The sequence below is a fragment of the Convolutriloba macropyga genome, chromosome 10 (genome assembly GCF_964194025.1).
Source record: "Convolutriloba macropyga chromosome 10, txConMacr16.3, whole genome shotgun sequence".
NCBI lineage: Eukaryota > Metazoa > Xenacoelomorpha > Acoela > Convolutidae > Convolutriloba > Convolutriloba macropyga.
This window is the reverse complement of record NC_134477.1, coordinates 13,998,451-14,014,915: the sequence shown is the minus strand read 5'-3', so window position 1 is coordinate 14,014,915 and position 16,465 is coordinate 13,998,451. Positions and strand designations below refer to the sequence as shown.

Sequence of the window (16,465 nt, the reverse complement as noted above, 5' to 3'; positions counted from 1 at the left end):
ACCAATCACGTACCACTTGTAGAGACTTGCTTCACCGCAATTGAGACAGGTATCTCTATCCAAACTAGCCTTGCTCTTCGGAGGGTGCCTGAAACAAAAATTAAAGAATAAATTTAATAATTCAAAAACATAACCGACTAACGTCGGGCGAATTGCTCTCAAACGAACGGCGAGCGGTTGGCTTCGTCAGTACTATTAAGTATTAAATAATATTTTGAATTATTTATTTAAGTGATAAGCGCCCTGTTTAAAATTCAAAATTCTTCATAACCATTAATGGGACAAAACATTTCAAAGATTTGTCTGCTAGATCAATCACTCATCCATTAAGCGTCGGAGAAATATTACAAACATAACCGACTAACGTCGGGCGAATTGCTCTCAAAAGACCGGCTGTCTTCGTCAGTAGCTAGGTTGAGTGAGGCTAGTTTTAGCTTAATTGAAGGGGCGTAAGGTGAGCGCAGTGGGGGGGGGGGGCTGATGGGGGGCAACAGTGGGCCCTTACGGCCTGAACGATGTGCAGCGGTGGTGGGGATTGGGGGGGGGGCTTGTTGTGGGGGTATGGTCAACCTCTAAGAACCGCCCTTCACACCATAAGTATAAGTCTCCAAAACAGTTTCTGTGAATCGCTTACTTGGAGACTAGTGAGCTGAAAGGCTCTAAGAGCACTTAATGTCCGCTGGTTTATCCCGTTTTTGAGGACGAAAAGTCAAATGTCAAACGAAAAGGTCAGACGAAAAATCAGTCAAGCCAAAAATTGCAGAAAAAAGACCGACAGGACTAATATAATTGCTACAAACTTCGTTTGAGAGCAATTAATCATAAGTATCTGCTTTAGATAAAACATAGCCGCCAGATTGCCGGAAAATAGCTGCGATAGCCGCTTGGGGCCTTCCATTAATTGAAACAACTAAAGAGATTAGATAGACAGATCGACCACTAGTCTTTTAATAGACCACTAGAATTTTTAGGTTAGCTTTGGACTGTCATTTTATGGAACACATAAGCTCTATAAGGAGAAAACCCTAATAGGGCTTTTTAAAATTAGGATCTTTCCCGTTTGTGCCCCCTCAGCTAAGTGGGCGCATATTATTTGCACCCCTCAGATGCACGTGCAATATTTTTTACATGAGGACTTACTATCTAATGGCACGTGCTCTGTAACTGGGGGGCGCACAACGTACTGGGGGCACAAACGGAGAAAATCCTAAAATTAATATTCGAAATCAAAAAATCAAGACTCTAATAATCCAGAATTAGGGCATATATGTTTGGCACTACTTTGAACCACACTATTGACCTTTAAAAAGCAAATGTTCATAAAATTTAAAACTCCATAAGTGAGTTCAGAAGTCATTTTTTTAGTGAGGTAAGTCATTGAAAAAGTCAATTCCAAGAAGTCAGGGTAAGACGAAAAAAAAATCTGTTAGACGAAGTAAAAAAACATAGCAGGACAAATCCTGACGTACAATTCAAAGAATTTTCATTGACTAAACAAAAAACTAGACCTAGAACGGACTATGAGTGAGGATGTGAACAAAAAACCAATAGCGAGAAAGCGAATTTTTGTTCAAACACCGTTTTCTCACTCTACTTTAAAATTAAAGCAAAAAAATTTCACGCCGCAAAACCACTCGCTTTTTCGCTCCATTTCCTGTTTCGGCGTGACCAAAATCACTACTCCAATTTGCCTTCAAAAATCATGAAAATGTGTGAACAGATCTTAAAAAAAACATAGCCGGAAGAATTCCGGAAACGACTCAAAGGAGAAAATTGCCCATAGTTATGACTAAACAACTAGAACAACTATTGTGAACCCTGAACCTCCACAAATGGCATAAAAAATTAAGGAAGAAAAACGGCATTCAAAAACAAATTGAACAAAAAAAAAACTAGAAAAATTTAATGAGTTTTTAATAGAACAGGGAAACATAAAGCCGAGTAAAATTCCTTTGCAATTAGAGCAATAAAAAGCTCGCAAAACAATGGCCAAGTCGTAATAGGCTAAGAAATTTGTCGAAGATTTTTTTAAAAAAAGAAAAACTGCAAAAGAAAAAGAAAAATGGTTTAAAATTTCTCCATTTTTCTGTCAATTTTCCTAAGAAAAGAATGATTTATACCACGAAAACTTTAGTCAATTGGTATCTGATTATTCCTTAAGTAACAAGTTTTTTAATCAAATCCCACTCAGAGCATAAAATTAAAAAAACAGGCAAAAAATCATTAAATTTCGTCTAAAAATCAGCAAAACTGATCAAAAACCTCCAAATTAGCATTAAACTCAAATTAACTATTTGAAACCTTCAATTCGTATCAAAACAAGCCTAAAAGTAACACAATATCATAATCAAACCTCATAACCATCAAAAGTTGCAAAAAACTGCTTTTAAAAGCCGCACGTGAACAAAAAAAATTTCGCTCGCTCGGAGAAAATTTTTTCACACATCAATTTCTCGCTCTCTCAAAAACAGCAGTATGAACAAAAACCACTGCTTTCGCTCCACTCTTCACTTTTGTTCAGCGCTAAAATCACTCCAAATTTTTTCACGCGTTTCATTTCCCGCTTCAAAACTCACTCAAATAAAATTGATTAAAAAACGACTTCTCCAATACTCCTCTTCGAGTCGTAAAAAGACAGCGCCCCAATACAATTCAAGTTCTTTGAATTGTAAAAAAAATTTAGGAGCGCTATAATAGCCGCCTGGAATTGAGGACGCGGCTATTAATAAAACCGAACAACCATGTAGCAGTACTGGTCATTTTCTCATATTCTAGATATGCGTTGTACACTTTGATGATGACCAAGTGAGATTATGAATACTCTTACTGATTATAGATCAAAACTCACTGAAAATGTTGACCTTTAGAAGTTCCTTATTGTGAGCTATTAGAATTTTACAATTCCGCGCTTTAAGAGCCTCAAAAATAAATTCCACTGACCAATATATTCCAATCAATTCATTAATGTGTAACAGGTACAGTAACCAAATGAATAACCTTATAAATATAGTTTCTGCGAGTTGTTCGAATTCCTCCCGTTCCTCTTGTGTTCCACCCAATTCCTCCAACTTCCCGAAAGCCCTGCTAGCCACGTCAAAACTGCGACACCTGCAAACCAGACACATTCATCTTAATATCAATCTGCTCTCAAATTAAGAAACCGCCGAGTCCACTCGAGTTTTACTGATTAGACTGCAAATGAACGTATTAGACAATCAATTGACTGCATTGCAGCGCCATTACTTTGTGCAACACGTACACTTTTGCGCAAGATACACTTCTGAGCAAAACGTACATTTGGAGGCTTTTGTGGACCAGAGTTTTTGTCTAATTGTCACTTTGTTAAGAGCAATCGCGGACAACAATGACAAATTCGGGAAGTTTTCCGAAATGTAAACTTTGCAATGAACGGCAGAACTGCTTACAAGCAAAGAAAACACCAGCTTTAAAGAGATAACTTTTCAATGATATTAAACGTGCATAGTGCAGAGTAAACTGCTCCTCAAAAATTCTAGGGTAGTCTAAGCACCGACAGGAAAAAAAAACAGAGATCAAAGTTCTGCTCTTTTTTAAGTGAAGCCGTGAAAAACTATTAGAAATTTCGTTAAGTTGTTGCTTCACCCAATGAACAAGGAGCCCTGAAAGGAATTTAAATAAGTCAGAAGTTATTGAAGTGACCTGATTGCACTGAGTGCTAGTAGAGAGTAGATGGCAAGAGGGTCCAGATAGTCCTCGTAATCCACTAATTGCATACATGTGCGCATTGCAGCCTCTGTCTTCTCTATAACACAACACATACCTGACAGATTGCCGCAAAATAGCCGCCATTTATTCCCATAACACCGATTGGGATCAAAGGAACAGAAAAACAATAATTAAAATTGAGTGTCGTACAAAAACATTTTGAAAGTGCAAACTATTTTGACTGGATTCCGCAATTAGACATACTACTGCTTCTTGCAAAAAGAACTAAAGATGTTAGCTAACACCTATAAGATCAAAGTTCAAGTAGCTGACTGGCATCTAAAACTGGGCTTCATGAGTTGATCTTGTTTATATTTTTGATTTCGTTTTTCGATATTGAATCCGTTCATTTTAGATTGCTTTGCTGAGCAACTACTGCTTAAACCGGAAGACTCCGGAACGAATCACAGTAAAATTCGACTCGCACTCCAAGAACCTACTTACTAATTTGAATAAACCATTAGCCTCCATAAACTACTCAATTTGAAACAAAACACGGGAAAAACTATTTAAAAAAGAGCACCGCAGTAACTTTTTATTACTATCTTGAGAACACTTTACGTTGCTACTGCAACGTTGTAAACGTTGCAGTTTACTGTCGTTGACTGAAGTACTTTCCAGGCAAAAAATATACAGAAATAATACATACCGAGCAGACATGAAAGAAAGAACAGAAGAAAAACTCAAATGACAAAACAATTAATCAGAACACAAAAAACTGAAACAAATGATCACAAAAAAATCAAAACTAGACAAAAGTACCTTGAAAATAGACCAAATTTATTCAATTTTCTTTGACAACAGCTCAAAAACTCAAAACGATAGCAAGCTAACCAAAAGGACACCAAAATACCACAAATTTGTATTTGACCCAAAAAAAAACATTTCAAACTGTAAAAATTTGAAAAAGAGTACATAAAGCGCAAACAAGACGTACAAAATGTCAAAAATAGCTTAATATTACATCTATATATCTATTATATGTTTAGAAAAGTTAAACTAGTCAGAAAACTACAAACACTTGTTACCACAAGTGGGAAAAATCTAAGGCCAAAACAGCTAGAATTAAAACTAAAACACTGCTTTGAAAAAGCCCAAAATGACCAAAAACTTTGCTTGCTTAGCAAAACTTTTTTTCCTACGTTCATCGCTCTCTTACAATAATGCGGAATGAGCAGAAACCAATCCCTCTTCTTTCTGCTCTTCAATACAGCCCAGCAACTAAACTTTTGTTTTCACATGTACCACTTCTATCTCAAATACACTCCAACAAAATTACCAATCAGAAAACGATCAGATTAACGTCGGATGAATTGCCCTTGAAGGACAGGCGGGTAACAACTTATTTTCGGGGGCTTAGCTTAGAAAACATTTTAAGCGTGCCAAAAATTCGCCTTCGTAAGGGTTCGGAACCTCAACCTTCAAGTCTGCAGTCTGAAAACGTAACCACTCATCTCTATATACGACGGCTTTGATAGTCTCAATCGCTCACAACCACTTATTTTAGCAACAAACCTAATTTCAAAACATAAACGACTGACGTCGGAAGAATTGCTCTCGATCGACTAGTGGGAGCTCTAATCTATTGCAGCTTGTTTCAGTAGGGGGACTGAAATTACCAAGGGGGTTTCAAATGACGTCATTAAAGGCTATTGTATACAACTATAACCGCTAATTAAGTTTAAAGTGAAAAAATGACCCCAATTTTGACGCACTTTTCATGTGACTTTTAGTAGTAAACTGCAGCAAAGTGATTCCAGCTGCTGACTCCTGTGAATGAGATGAGTCCAACACGTTTACAATATTTGCTTCGAACTTCGTTCGAGAGCGATTGAAAATGGTCAAGCAAAGATTTTGCATTAAAAAAGGCCAACACTTTCCAAGTCCACAATGAATACGTCAATCTTCGTTTGAGAGCAATTAAAGACACCGTAAGTTGTCCCGCAAACGATCAAGCTGTCTATAGTATTCGAAAATCAAGCCGAAAATTTTGAGGAATTATACTTTTCATAAATGCAAAATTGAGGCATCAGAAGACACTCAACCTGTTCATTGCTTCTACTAGTATCGGTTGATCAGGTATAAGCTTGTATCAAAACTTCGCATATTTTTCGACAATAGCATCCTCTAGTATAGAAGCCGAGGGGATCCTTGAACAGAATTTAAGCGACTGAATTAGTGACTAATCCGAACTAATCTCAGCAGTAGGCTTATGTGCAAACTACGGAATATAATATTGTATTTTAGTTGGAACATAATATGGATTATAGTTCGAAAGTGGAGGCAAATATCTATTAGGCAGGCGTTTGGAGGCGATTGTTGAAAAGATGTCATAAACTTTAGTAAGTTGTAACAAATTTTCAGCTTACCTGCATAGAACTGTCGTTGTGCAAGAACATAAAAATGGAACGCCTCAGCTCCTCTCCACGCATTATCCAGGATACGAGAGTCATTTGCAGAGAAGGTAGTGTTGTCATCTAGCAGACCAGAAAGTGCCTGAAAGTTACATTGATTTTGCATTTCTATCAAACTTCTATTTAGCTCCTTGACATAAAGTATCCAAACATGACTATGCAACTAATTAGGCCCTTAGAGAACTGCTCCGCAACTTAATGTTCTCTGGCTTTACCAGTTTGACCGTTTCTCAAGATAAAAAGTCGAGAGAATTCGTCCGTCAGATGGAAAAACGGCCAAACAAAAAATCTGTATCACGATAAACTTTACTTCAAAAAGACCAACAGGACAAATTTAATTGATACAATCTTTGTTTTAGACCAATTAATAAGTAGATGTCAATTAGACTCACATCGCTGTTTTTGGACTTGTACTTTGTACCCATTGACTTATCCCTGTGCATCTCGACCAGTTTGCCCGCCAATACATAGATCTTCTTAATCCTCAAAGGACTGCTCTTCTTAGCCGTCTCTTCTTTCGCAATCTAAAACATCACAAGCCTCATCTAAAGCTCATTATATTGAAGGGTGACCAATTAATGCACTTTCTCTTTACGTTTCCAAAAAGTTAAATCGATTTTTTTTCATTACATTGTTTTCCTCAACCTCAACCATAGCAAAGACTCCAAAACTATTAAACAGCAATACAAAAATTTACAGAACTATCAGTTATAGAAAGTGAGCTGAAACTAAAGCGATCGAACTAAATGTCGTTACAGAGATGTTAATTAACTTTTCAACCTAAAAAAACATCGTCAACGTCAGATTTCTTTGCTGCTCACCTCAAATAACTTCTTGGCCGCTTGTATATAGTCGCCAGCTTTCTTGTACAACTCAACAGCTGCAACAATTCTGCCTTTGTCAATCAGCTGTGTCGCATATCTGAAAAAGTAATCATGTTTCTCAGTTTATCACAGAGCCCTAAGCTAATAAACATGGCATCCAGATTGCTGAATTATCTAGAAAAATAGACGTTATGTAAACTATAGAGGTTTTTCATGTTCATTCATTTCAAAAAATTTTGAATTGATTATTTTATTTTTGTCGCCATCCTTAATTGTTAAAATTGCCCATTCCATATTGACCTAAAAGGAGTTTCAAGTAACCTTAAGCGATTCTATAAGTGTTAAAAATTAGTAATTATAAGTTAATTATGATAAGCATAGCCCACAGATTGCCGTAAGTGTTTCATAATAGACTTGCGTGCCGTATAAAACAGAAAGAAAGAGATAAAGATATGAGCTGAACAAGTTATCGACGCCGGTCAATAAAACTGAAAAAAAAAAACATAGCTGGCAGATTGCCAGAAAATAGCCGCAATAGATTCGTAGATCGGCAGTCTAAAAAAAAACAGTAAAAAAGACAGACCAAAAAAATTCGTCTTTTCATTGAAGGCTGATCTGTTATATTTTGATTAAAAATCTGTATAAGTTATTGCTGCCTCTATTAGCTGATCTCAAATAACCTTCATTTATTCATTTAGAGTGATACACAACCATTTGACCTTATCTCTTTGAATTAAAGTAAATAAAAGTCAATTTCAAAGTGAGGAAGTCATTTTTGAGAGTGAGGTAAGTCAAGTGTGACCAAAAATTTAATCACGCGCATGAACAAAAAAACTCGCTCCACTAAGAGCGAAAAATGACGTCACACATGCAATTCAGTTGAAATTGCATGAACGAATGAACAAAAAATGGCTGTGACGTCATATGGTCTTAACAAAAATCATGACGACGAAATAAAAAAAAACCAAGAGAAGGCCAATAGTAGCCTCAGCTATCGCTGTGCGGCTATTAATAAGCGATTCATTAAAAATTTGTTAAAAATTCAATCCGCAAAAGCTTTTTTTATAAGGGACCTTTATTAAACATTTGAGTTCCCCTGACCTCAAGCTAATTCAAAACATAGCCGGCAGATTGCCGGAAAACAGCCAGATTGACCACCAGTCCTTTAATAGACCACTAGACTTTTTGGGTTAGATTAGGACTGTCATTTTTACGTTTGGCACTACTTATATGCACATTATTTATCTTTAACTAGTTCAGAAGTCACTTTTTTGAGTGCGGTAAGTCACGCAATTGACCTAAAAGCAGAACAAATGACGTCACGCACACAAATTTTAACTGTAAAGCAGTAGAAGCCACTTAAATTGAAAAAGTCTATGGTGGCAAGAATCGTCGACGGCGACGACGAAATTAAAAAAAACCCACGATCTCCCCAATAACAGCCGCTATCGCTTCGCGGCTATCACACATACCCGGCAGATTGCCGGAAAATAGCCGCCGTTGATTCCAATAAGCATGATTGGAATTGAAAAAATAGATATTGAAAAAAAGATTTTTGTACAAAAACATTTTTTAAGTCCGATTTATTTTGATGGCATTTCGTAGTTGAACATAACATACTTCTGTTTCTTAGAGAGAGGCTACATTTACTATCAATACCAAAAAGCATTAGAGATGGTAACTAAGACTTATAGGAACGACATTCAAATAGCGGGCATCTAAAATTGGGCTTTATGGGTTTATCCCGTTTCTAATTCTGACTTCAATTTTTTATACTGACTCTGTTCATTTTGAATTGCTTTGCTGAGCAACTGATGTTCAAAATCACTTTAAGCAGAATGAGAGAAGAGAGAAACTAGCCTAGAGAAGTCAAAAAGATATCACGCAAAATGTTGAAAAAGCGGCAAAATGAGGTAAAGCGAAATTTTATTCGACGAAGTAAAAAAAAATAGGAGCACTATAATAGCCGGCTGAGAAGATGAGGGCGGCTATTAATAAGATAAAAGCTTCAATGTGCAAAAGTAATTTTATTGAGTGAGGTAAGTCGCATATCATCCATATAAAATCAAGCAAACGACCTAAAAACTTTCGCTAGAGTGAGTGAGAAATGACATCACGCACGCAAGCGTTGTTAGAGAGAGGAAGAAGTCAAAAGGAATACTTCGAATTCTCAGCTTTGTTGTGCGTACAGATGTAAAGCGAAAAAGAGTCACGCGGCGAACAAAAACAGGACATTTTCTGAATTACAAAACAGAGCATGAATGGAAAACTTACAACAGCAGTACCTGATCAGCTGACCAATTGATCAATGCCTGCCAAACAGACAGACACGGATCCACATATTACAGAGTTCAAACTGTATACCGCGCGTTTCCTTTTAAAAAAGTGAAAGCAGAAATATTAGAAAATAAGAAAAAAACTGGCTTGACATGCAAGAGGAAGGAGAAGGCAGAACAAGAATAAAAAGCTAGAAAAAATAACGTAAGGTTCGCAGCAGTTTCTTGGTGTCCGTATCCTCAAAACCAAAAATGAAATGCATAAATTTACGCAAAAACGCACCACCGAGCTCATCAAGTTTTATTGCTAAATTGAGCTCAAAGAATTTGAAAATCACAAAACATCCCGAACCGTATGAAAACAAATTTCGAAGAAATTTTCTAGTTTTTAAAAACTTACGTCTTCAAAACCTTTTTTCTATTAAATTATCATAAAAACTAGCTTGCAGGCTAGCAGAAATCAAGCTCTACAAATAAGCCGCAAAAACACAGAAGCAAAAACAAAAAAGTTGAAAATTTGAAAAAAATATCAAAAACTAGGGAAAGTTGTTCAAGTTATACTAGAATAATCACATTAGAATAATTTTGCGTCTTTGAGTTTGCATAACCAAAACATATAGCTCACAAATTGGACAAAATTATGTCTTGCCTAGGGCCTTCATCGACGTTGACAAGCGTCGACTGAGGACTAATCAATTAAAAACGTCAAAAATGACAAAAAAAACATGAAAAATTGCACCATTTTGCACTCACAAACTCCCAAAATGATGTTTTCACCCTAGATTTAGGCCTTCACAGCAGCGTCAGCATTCTAAGCACTTGAAGGAAAACTAAGGCCAGCTCAGGACATCAAATGAAACTTAGCCACTGGGCGCTACCTGGTTATCCTGTTTTGAAAGATCGAAGTCATTAAAAAACGTGTGAAAACATCTTACAAAAAGACAATGACAATCTAATTCTTGAATTGTAATACACCAGGAACACCGAAAAAAAACTACGATCAGCTCACAACTTCGCAGGTATAAAAACATTATACCTCATTCCAGTTGAAAACTCACCGCCAATCAATTTAGTAAATGACGTCACACAAAATTGTGTTTTGGTTTCCGGCGCAAAAAAATGTAAAGCAAAAAAGATGTGCAGTCAAAAAACAAAAAACAGCAGGTGAAACCCCATAGCAATCCAACGAAATGAGCAAAATAAAGACCTGACTATCAACTGAATACGAAAAGCATTTACCAAAAGATTTACCAGGAAACGAAACAAAACATAACCGACTAAACGGAAGAATTGCTCTTGAACGACTAGTGGGAGCTCTAATCAATTGCAGCCTGCTTCAGTCGGGGGGTGGGGGGAGGGGAGCCTAAATGGGACAAAGAAGTTCTATAGTGGGCTCCAAATAACCACATTAGAGGTTAACATATACCACTATTAAGCTTTAAAGTAAAAAATGACACCAGTTTCGGCGCACTTTTCATTTGACTTTTAGTATTAAATTGCCGCCAATTGAGTTCAACTGCTTGAAATTGTGATTGAGAGAGAATTTTAGATCACGCGAAACGCAAAAAGTCAAGGGCGTAAAAGTCACTCGAAAAGTCAAAATTGTCAAGCGAAAATTTTGCATAAAAAAGACACACATGTCTGAAATAATTGCTATGAACTACGTTCAAGAGCAATTAAAAACTAAGGTTTCAAAGAACAAGAATTAATTTTGTCCCAACCCTTTTTCAGAAGTATCCTCATCGAAGTCAGCAATTCCAACACAAATAAAGCAAAAAATGTTTTGCTACGGAACCTTACATAGAAAACAACTTTGCATAAAATCAATGAGAGACAAAAATTTTAATTCAAAATGTGTGCATGATCGTTTTTAGTCCAGAACGTTATTTTCCATGACTACAATAATCGCTTTTAACTTCGTCGGACGGCATGTAAACTCATCTTGAAGAATTTCAGATACAATTTGAATTATAGTGACCTAGAAACGACTGTGCAGATGATTTACTGTGTAGTGTTGCTTTCAGTCGTGAATCTCGTGAATGGATCAAAAAGTGATGAGCTTTGTAAATTAAGTAATACTTGTACCTAGCTAGCATGTTGTCAATGTCACGAGAATTAGACTGCTTGGCTAGTTCTATCACTGCATCCCACTGATTCAACATTATGCAACAGTCTATTGCCTCACTGATCCGCCCACACTGCACAAATAACACATCAAATATCAATTAATTTATTATACTAGTCAAAACTTATCCGTCAAATGATTCACATGAATATTTAATGTCCCCGTCTGTACAGATTGTTAGACTTATTTTCAAAACTGCATGACTCAACTATCAGTTTCGTCAATATATTATAAAATCAAATAAATGGCATAAATTTCAATAAATTGCTCGACCAAAATGCTTGACATCCTACTATTGTCCAAAAATAAACATTGAGCCCCGCAATCGAATTTCAAGTTAAAAATATTGCTAGAATTTCTGTGAAAACTTCCGATTCCATGGTGACGTCGTTTTTATAAAACAAACTTGAGATATCTGGTCACACTCGCCTTTTTGAACGCATCCACTGCCTCTCCGGACATTCCGACGGACACGAACATCTCTGCAATCTTAGGGAGGAGAGGGTGGTTCTCACTCAAGTACGAGGCCATCTTGCTCAGGTTCTCAAAGTCCTCCAGGCTGTAGTAACAATCAGCTAGCTTCTCTTGATTGCGACCCTGACTGTAGTACACCACCGCTTTAGACCTAAGAAAGCAATTAACGTAGAACTCGACCGCAATCATATGTTTATCTTTGCTTTTGAAATTTATTAGATTAAACTATGACACCTAACTTGGACCCAAAAGATCTCCAAGATAAAAAAATGGCGATGTTTTCAACAAACTCTCTTTTGATAGTCTTCGTTATCAGCAATGCTATTTATTATTGCTACTATTCTCAGATCAGCCGACTGCTCAGGTAAGCTGGGATCAATCTGCTCGCTTAAAGCTCGCCGTTGCTCACGGCCATGCGTTTGATGTATTCCTGAAACTATTGGTCGGTAACTGCAGCGAAGCCTCGAAAATTAAAATGCGCAATCAGATACTGAAATTATAGCCCACATAATTGCCTTTGCCAAATTTGGTTCGAAAGTTGAAGTTCGTTCAATTCAAATGATCCGAAATACCGGTCAACGAATAACTGTATCATAGGTGTAAAAGTTCTGTAGTTTACTCAATCAGCAATATTTTAAATTTTAAATTGACTCAAAAAGGTGACATTTTAAAGTAACCAACCAATGTTGTCGGTCAGCGTAGTAGTCCCCAATAGCATTGTACGCATACTCCAGTCTCGTATCGTCTCCCCCATCACTGCCTGCCTTCAACAGCTGCACAACCCTGACCCAATCGCCCAATTTCTGTCTCAACTCAACTGCCAAGTCTCTAAACACAGCAGAACACACATTTAATTCCCTCCGCGAATTCTGTTTTCTTTTGTTGGCTCGGTGTCTCCTTTCAACCACTACAACTCAGCTGCGACAAATTTAATGCTAATCTCTTGTCATTTAACAGTCACCTTCTGTTCAGTCTTTAATCACACAATCAATGCGCTATGGACTAAAAAATAAAAAGAAACGATTTATAAGTCGGATCAAAAGCGTTTACGCAGGTATCATCACACGAATTTATGGAACAATTTTGCGAAGTGTGCGAATCTGCTGCATAAGGGAACATAAAAATATCAATATACAACTGGTGGGCAGCAGCACTTTGGAGATGGATCAACGCACGTGCTTGTGAAATTGAGTTGTTCAGTTGATGGAATCTTGAACTTGAAAATTGAACAAACATTGAACACTCTTATTGCGAGAATTTACACACATTTATTACAATCTGTTTTTTTGTGGAGTACAAGTGGAGTGCAGTTTATTTGGGGCTAGCCGAAGCACTTAAAATCAGGTCTGCGGTGAGATGGTTCCTATTCAACTACTTTTTTGGTTGCCATGGACACCTTTCATCAGGAGTTACGGCTTTCATCCAATCCCCCAGGTAGGTTTTCTGGGGTGGTCTCACTGTGAAAGCAGCTCAGTCTGCCATCCCAACTTTTCTTCCTCAACAGATAACTGAGAATATAAGAGCCAATGCTGATTTAACTGATCAACCAGAGCGGGGAAAAATCATAGTTTTCGTAGTACCAGAGAAAACAAGCGATACAATGGTAACGGTATCGAACAAAAAGTCATGACAAAAAATCAGTTGAAGAAATTGCCCGAAAAGTTGGAGTCTAAGCATTAAATATTGAAGACAATCTTCGTTTTGGTAGATTTAGCACAACCCCAACTCTCCACGACTGCTGGTTGTGAAGCTTCCAAACACATGGAATTGCAGAATCATGTCAAATTCAAAATTGAAGGCCGAGAATATTTTTATCAAAAATTTTATCAAATATTAAATGGGACAAAAACAAGCTCTGGATTATCAACTTAAACTTGCTCAATCAATGAGAATCAACCGTTCAGACATTACAATTAGATCTGCTAGGCTGTTTTTGAGTAAGAAAATGATTGATACTAATTTATCAATAGAGGAAAATAGTCGCCTATTAGCGAACTCTCCAGATTCCAGTTGACTACGATCAAGTAAAATTTTGTGTGCAATATCAGTGAATTGTCGTTCATTATATAGCATAGATAGACGAGTCAAGTTGGATATCCTCTCGAAAACTATTAAACCGGATATTGTTTGCCTCACAGAAACTTGGTTGAATCCAATTATTGAAAACCAAGAAGTCTCAATTAGTCAATCATATTCAAAGCAGTCGCAATCAGATAGAAAAGTTGGACCGCACGAGGACGTCGTTATAGCAAACAGAAATACATTATCATTTAAAATGGAAGTTTTGCGAACAAATTCAAATTTCATTTGTCGCTGCTTCTACGTCTTCAGGAAGGTTACAATCGTTATTATCACCCAATAAAATTCCCCAGCTGACAGCAAAAATAGTCTAAGAGCAGGTTTGCTATGCAAAACGATTCAGGAGAAGGTACGAGATGTTCAAGAAAATCGAAGGTCCATTGACTCCATCACTTTCTTTTTGAATGGTGACATAAATTTCACACAAACAGATTGGCTTACAGTGAGTAGTAATTGTTCATACGAAAAGCAGTTTTGAACGATCTCAAGAAAATGAAAAATTCATCACTGCAATCTTATACACGACCATTGGACATCTTTCTTAGTATTAATGCTAATTTGTGTAGCGAAATATTACAGGAGAATTCGTTTTCAGATCACAATTATTTGTTAGCTGAAATTTCGATTGAATATGCAGAACGAGATCTCTGGTCAAAAATGAAACATTTTAACTTTGCGAAAACCAACTGGTACGATTTTACAATCAATTTTAATTTTCCAACTCAATTGATAACATTGTCGATTCCTTTTACCGTAAATTAGAACTACCGCCTTCGGTTGCAACTCCACAAAAAAACGAAAAAGTATAGAAGAACTAATTAGTCCATTTATATGTCCTCTAGTATCCATTTAGAACAGCATTTCGAAAAACTCAGAACAGCTTTGAAAAGTATACAAAACGCACAGGGAATTTCACGACTCAGTGAACAATTATTCATTTCTCTAAACAATGACAAAAACAATTTCGTCGAAAAAAAACAAGGTCTGCAAACAATGCAAATAAACTAACGAGACAAACATCAAAGCAGCCTGCTCTCGCCGAGAAAAAAGTGTAAATGGAAAAGAAAGTTTTCGGATGCAAGAGGATTGCAGAATAATTTAACAATTATTTGCCTCTATTTTTTTCAAGAGCATTCTGAAGTTGTTATTCCATTACATCAAAGCCCAGAAAAAATTCTTGATGACTTTCAGTTTAACAAATTGGCTCTGAAGGAGGAAATACAAAATGCAAAGCGGTGCTAATTATTTTCACGAATTAGCCCAAAATTTCTGAAGTCGGCTTTACCGTAATTTTTGAAACAACTTCATTTATTTTCGGCTGCTTTGTTAGAAAATGTGTTTCCAGTTTTTGGAAAAAAGTGCATGTACGGCCCCATATCAAAAAGGTAGAGTTAAATATCAATAACTTCCGACCGACTGTCATGCGTAGCTCCTTGTCACTACTATTTGAGCGTTTGATGTATAAACAGTTCACGATCCTTATGCAACAAAAACTTTGCGTTGAGCAACATAGTTTTAGAAAAACTCGTTCAACCATCAATCAATTGCTTCTCTACTCCAGCAGATAGTACGAGTTATTTGAGGCAAAACAGATGCCGATGATAGTGTATCTCGACATATCTCGAAAGGCCGATGATAGTGTACTTCAAAACTATGCCGAATGAGAATTGATAGTGCTTTCCTAAAGTAAAGTTTTTTGCGCCATAATTGACTGACAGACAGCAGAGAGTTGTAAAATTTTTGTGGGAAAACTTAATTTTAACCAATCACCAGCGGTTGGCCTCAAGGGTAAATCTTTACAGATTTTCTTTTTTCCGTTTATATAAATGACCTACCAAAAATGAGTGTCAATGAGTTCTATTTATACGCAGATGACACAAAAACAGTCTGCACTGTGGACAAAAAAAAGCAGCTGGATAATGATATTGAAAAGGCTATTGTTTGGAACAAGGAGAATCGGCTTAAGTTCAATTTCGATTAGTTTAAAAGTTTCCAATTTTCCTTACGGAAAAAATAAAACCAGCAAATTTTGCTTTTTACCGCCGATAAATTCATCTCACATGAAAGACATTTCAAAGAGCTGGACATATATTTTTCAGAAAATTTATTGTGAGATTATCGCATCTAAAGAGATCCAATCCAAGTTAAACGAAGAAGTCAGTAAAAAGCAATCTAGTCGAAAGTTACATAATTTCGGTCTTAACTTATAAAATATTTGGTCTGCCAGTAAATCTATCGTCGACAGTTAAATGAAAAGGCGTCACAATAAGTTAAAAATGAATACAATCACGCAGTCATTTTACTGATAAAGAATACAATGATTGTCTTCGATCAGTTAAATTACTTCCAATCGCATATCAACTTGTCTTCTTTGATCTCGTCGTTTTAAACAAAATTTTGGCAAGTACACTTTCACTTCAGAGAGAGAGCAATTTTAGCAAATGAGATATGGACATCCCAAAACACGATCTAACGAGATAATAATTTTATATGCAATCAAATGTAATCGCCAGCGTTGCCGAGGTAATT

At 36.5% G+C, this 16,465-nt stretch overlaps 1 protein-coding gene across 1 annotated transcript in view; it reads right to left on the bottom strand.

The window, feature by feature from the left end:
* The window catches only part of LOC142347930 (WD repeat-containing protein 35-like), a 172,203-nt gene that overhangs the window by 2,936 nt on the left and 152,802 nt on the right, over positions 1–16,465 (bottom strand). The window contains exons 18-26 of the mRNA XM_075399095.1: positions 12,539–12,685; positions 11,813–12,008; positions 11,344–11,456; positions 6,980–7,079; positions 6,551–6,682; positions 6,114–6,240; positions 3,679–3,781; positions 2,998–3,108; positions 14–88 (exon numbers count right to left, since the gene is read on the bottom strand). Coding sequence (XP_075255210.1) covers positions 14–88; positions 2,998–3,108; positions 3,679–3,781; positions 6,114–6,240; positions 6,551–6,682; positions 6,980–7,079; positions 11,344–11,456; positions 11,813–12,008; positions 12,539–12,685 — 1,104 coding nt within the window. The remainder of the gene's footprint in view (positions 1–13; positions 89–2,997; positions 3,109–3,678; positions 3,782–6,113; positions 6,241–6,550; positions 6,683–6,979; positions 7,080–11,343; positions 11,457–11,812; positions 12,009–12,538; positions 12,686–16,465) is intronic.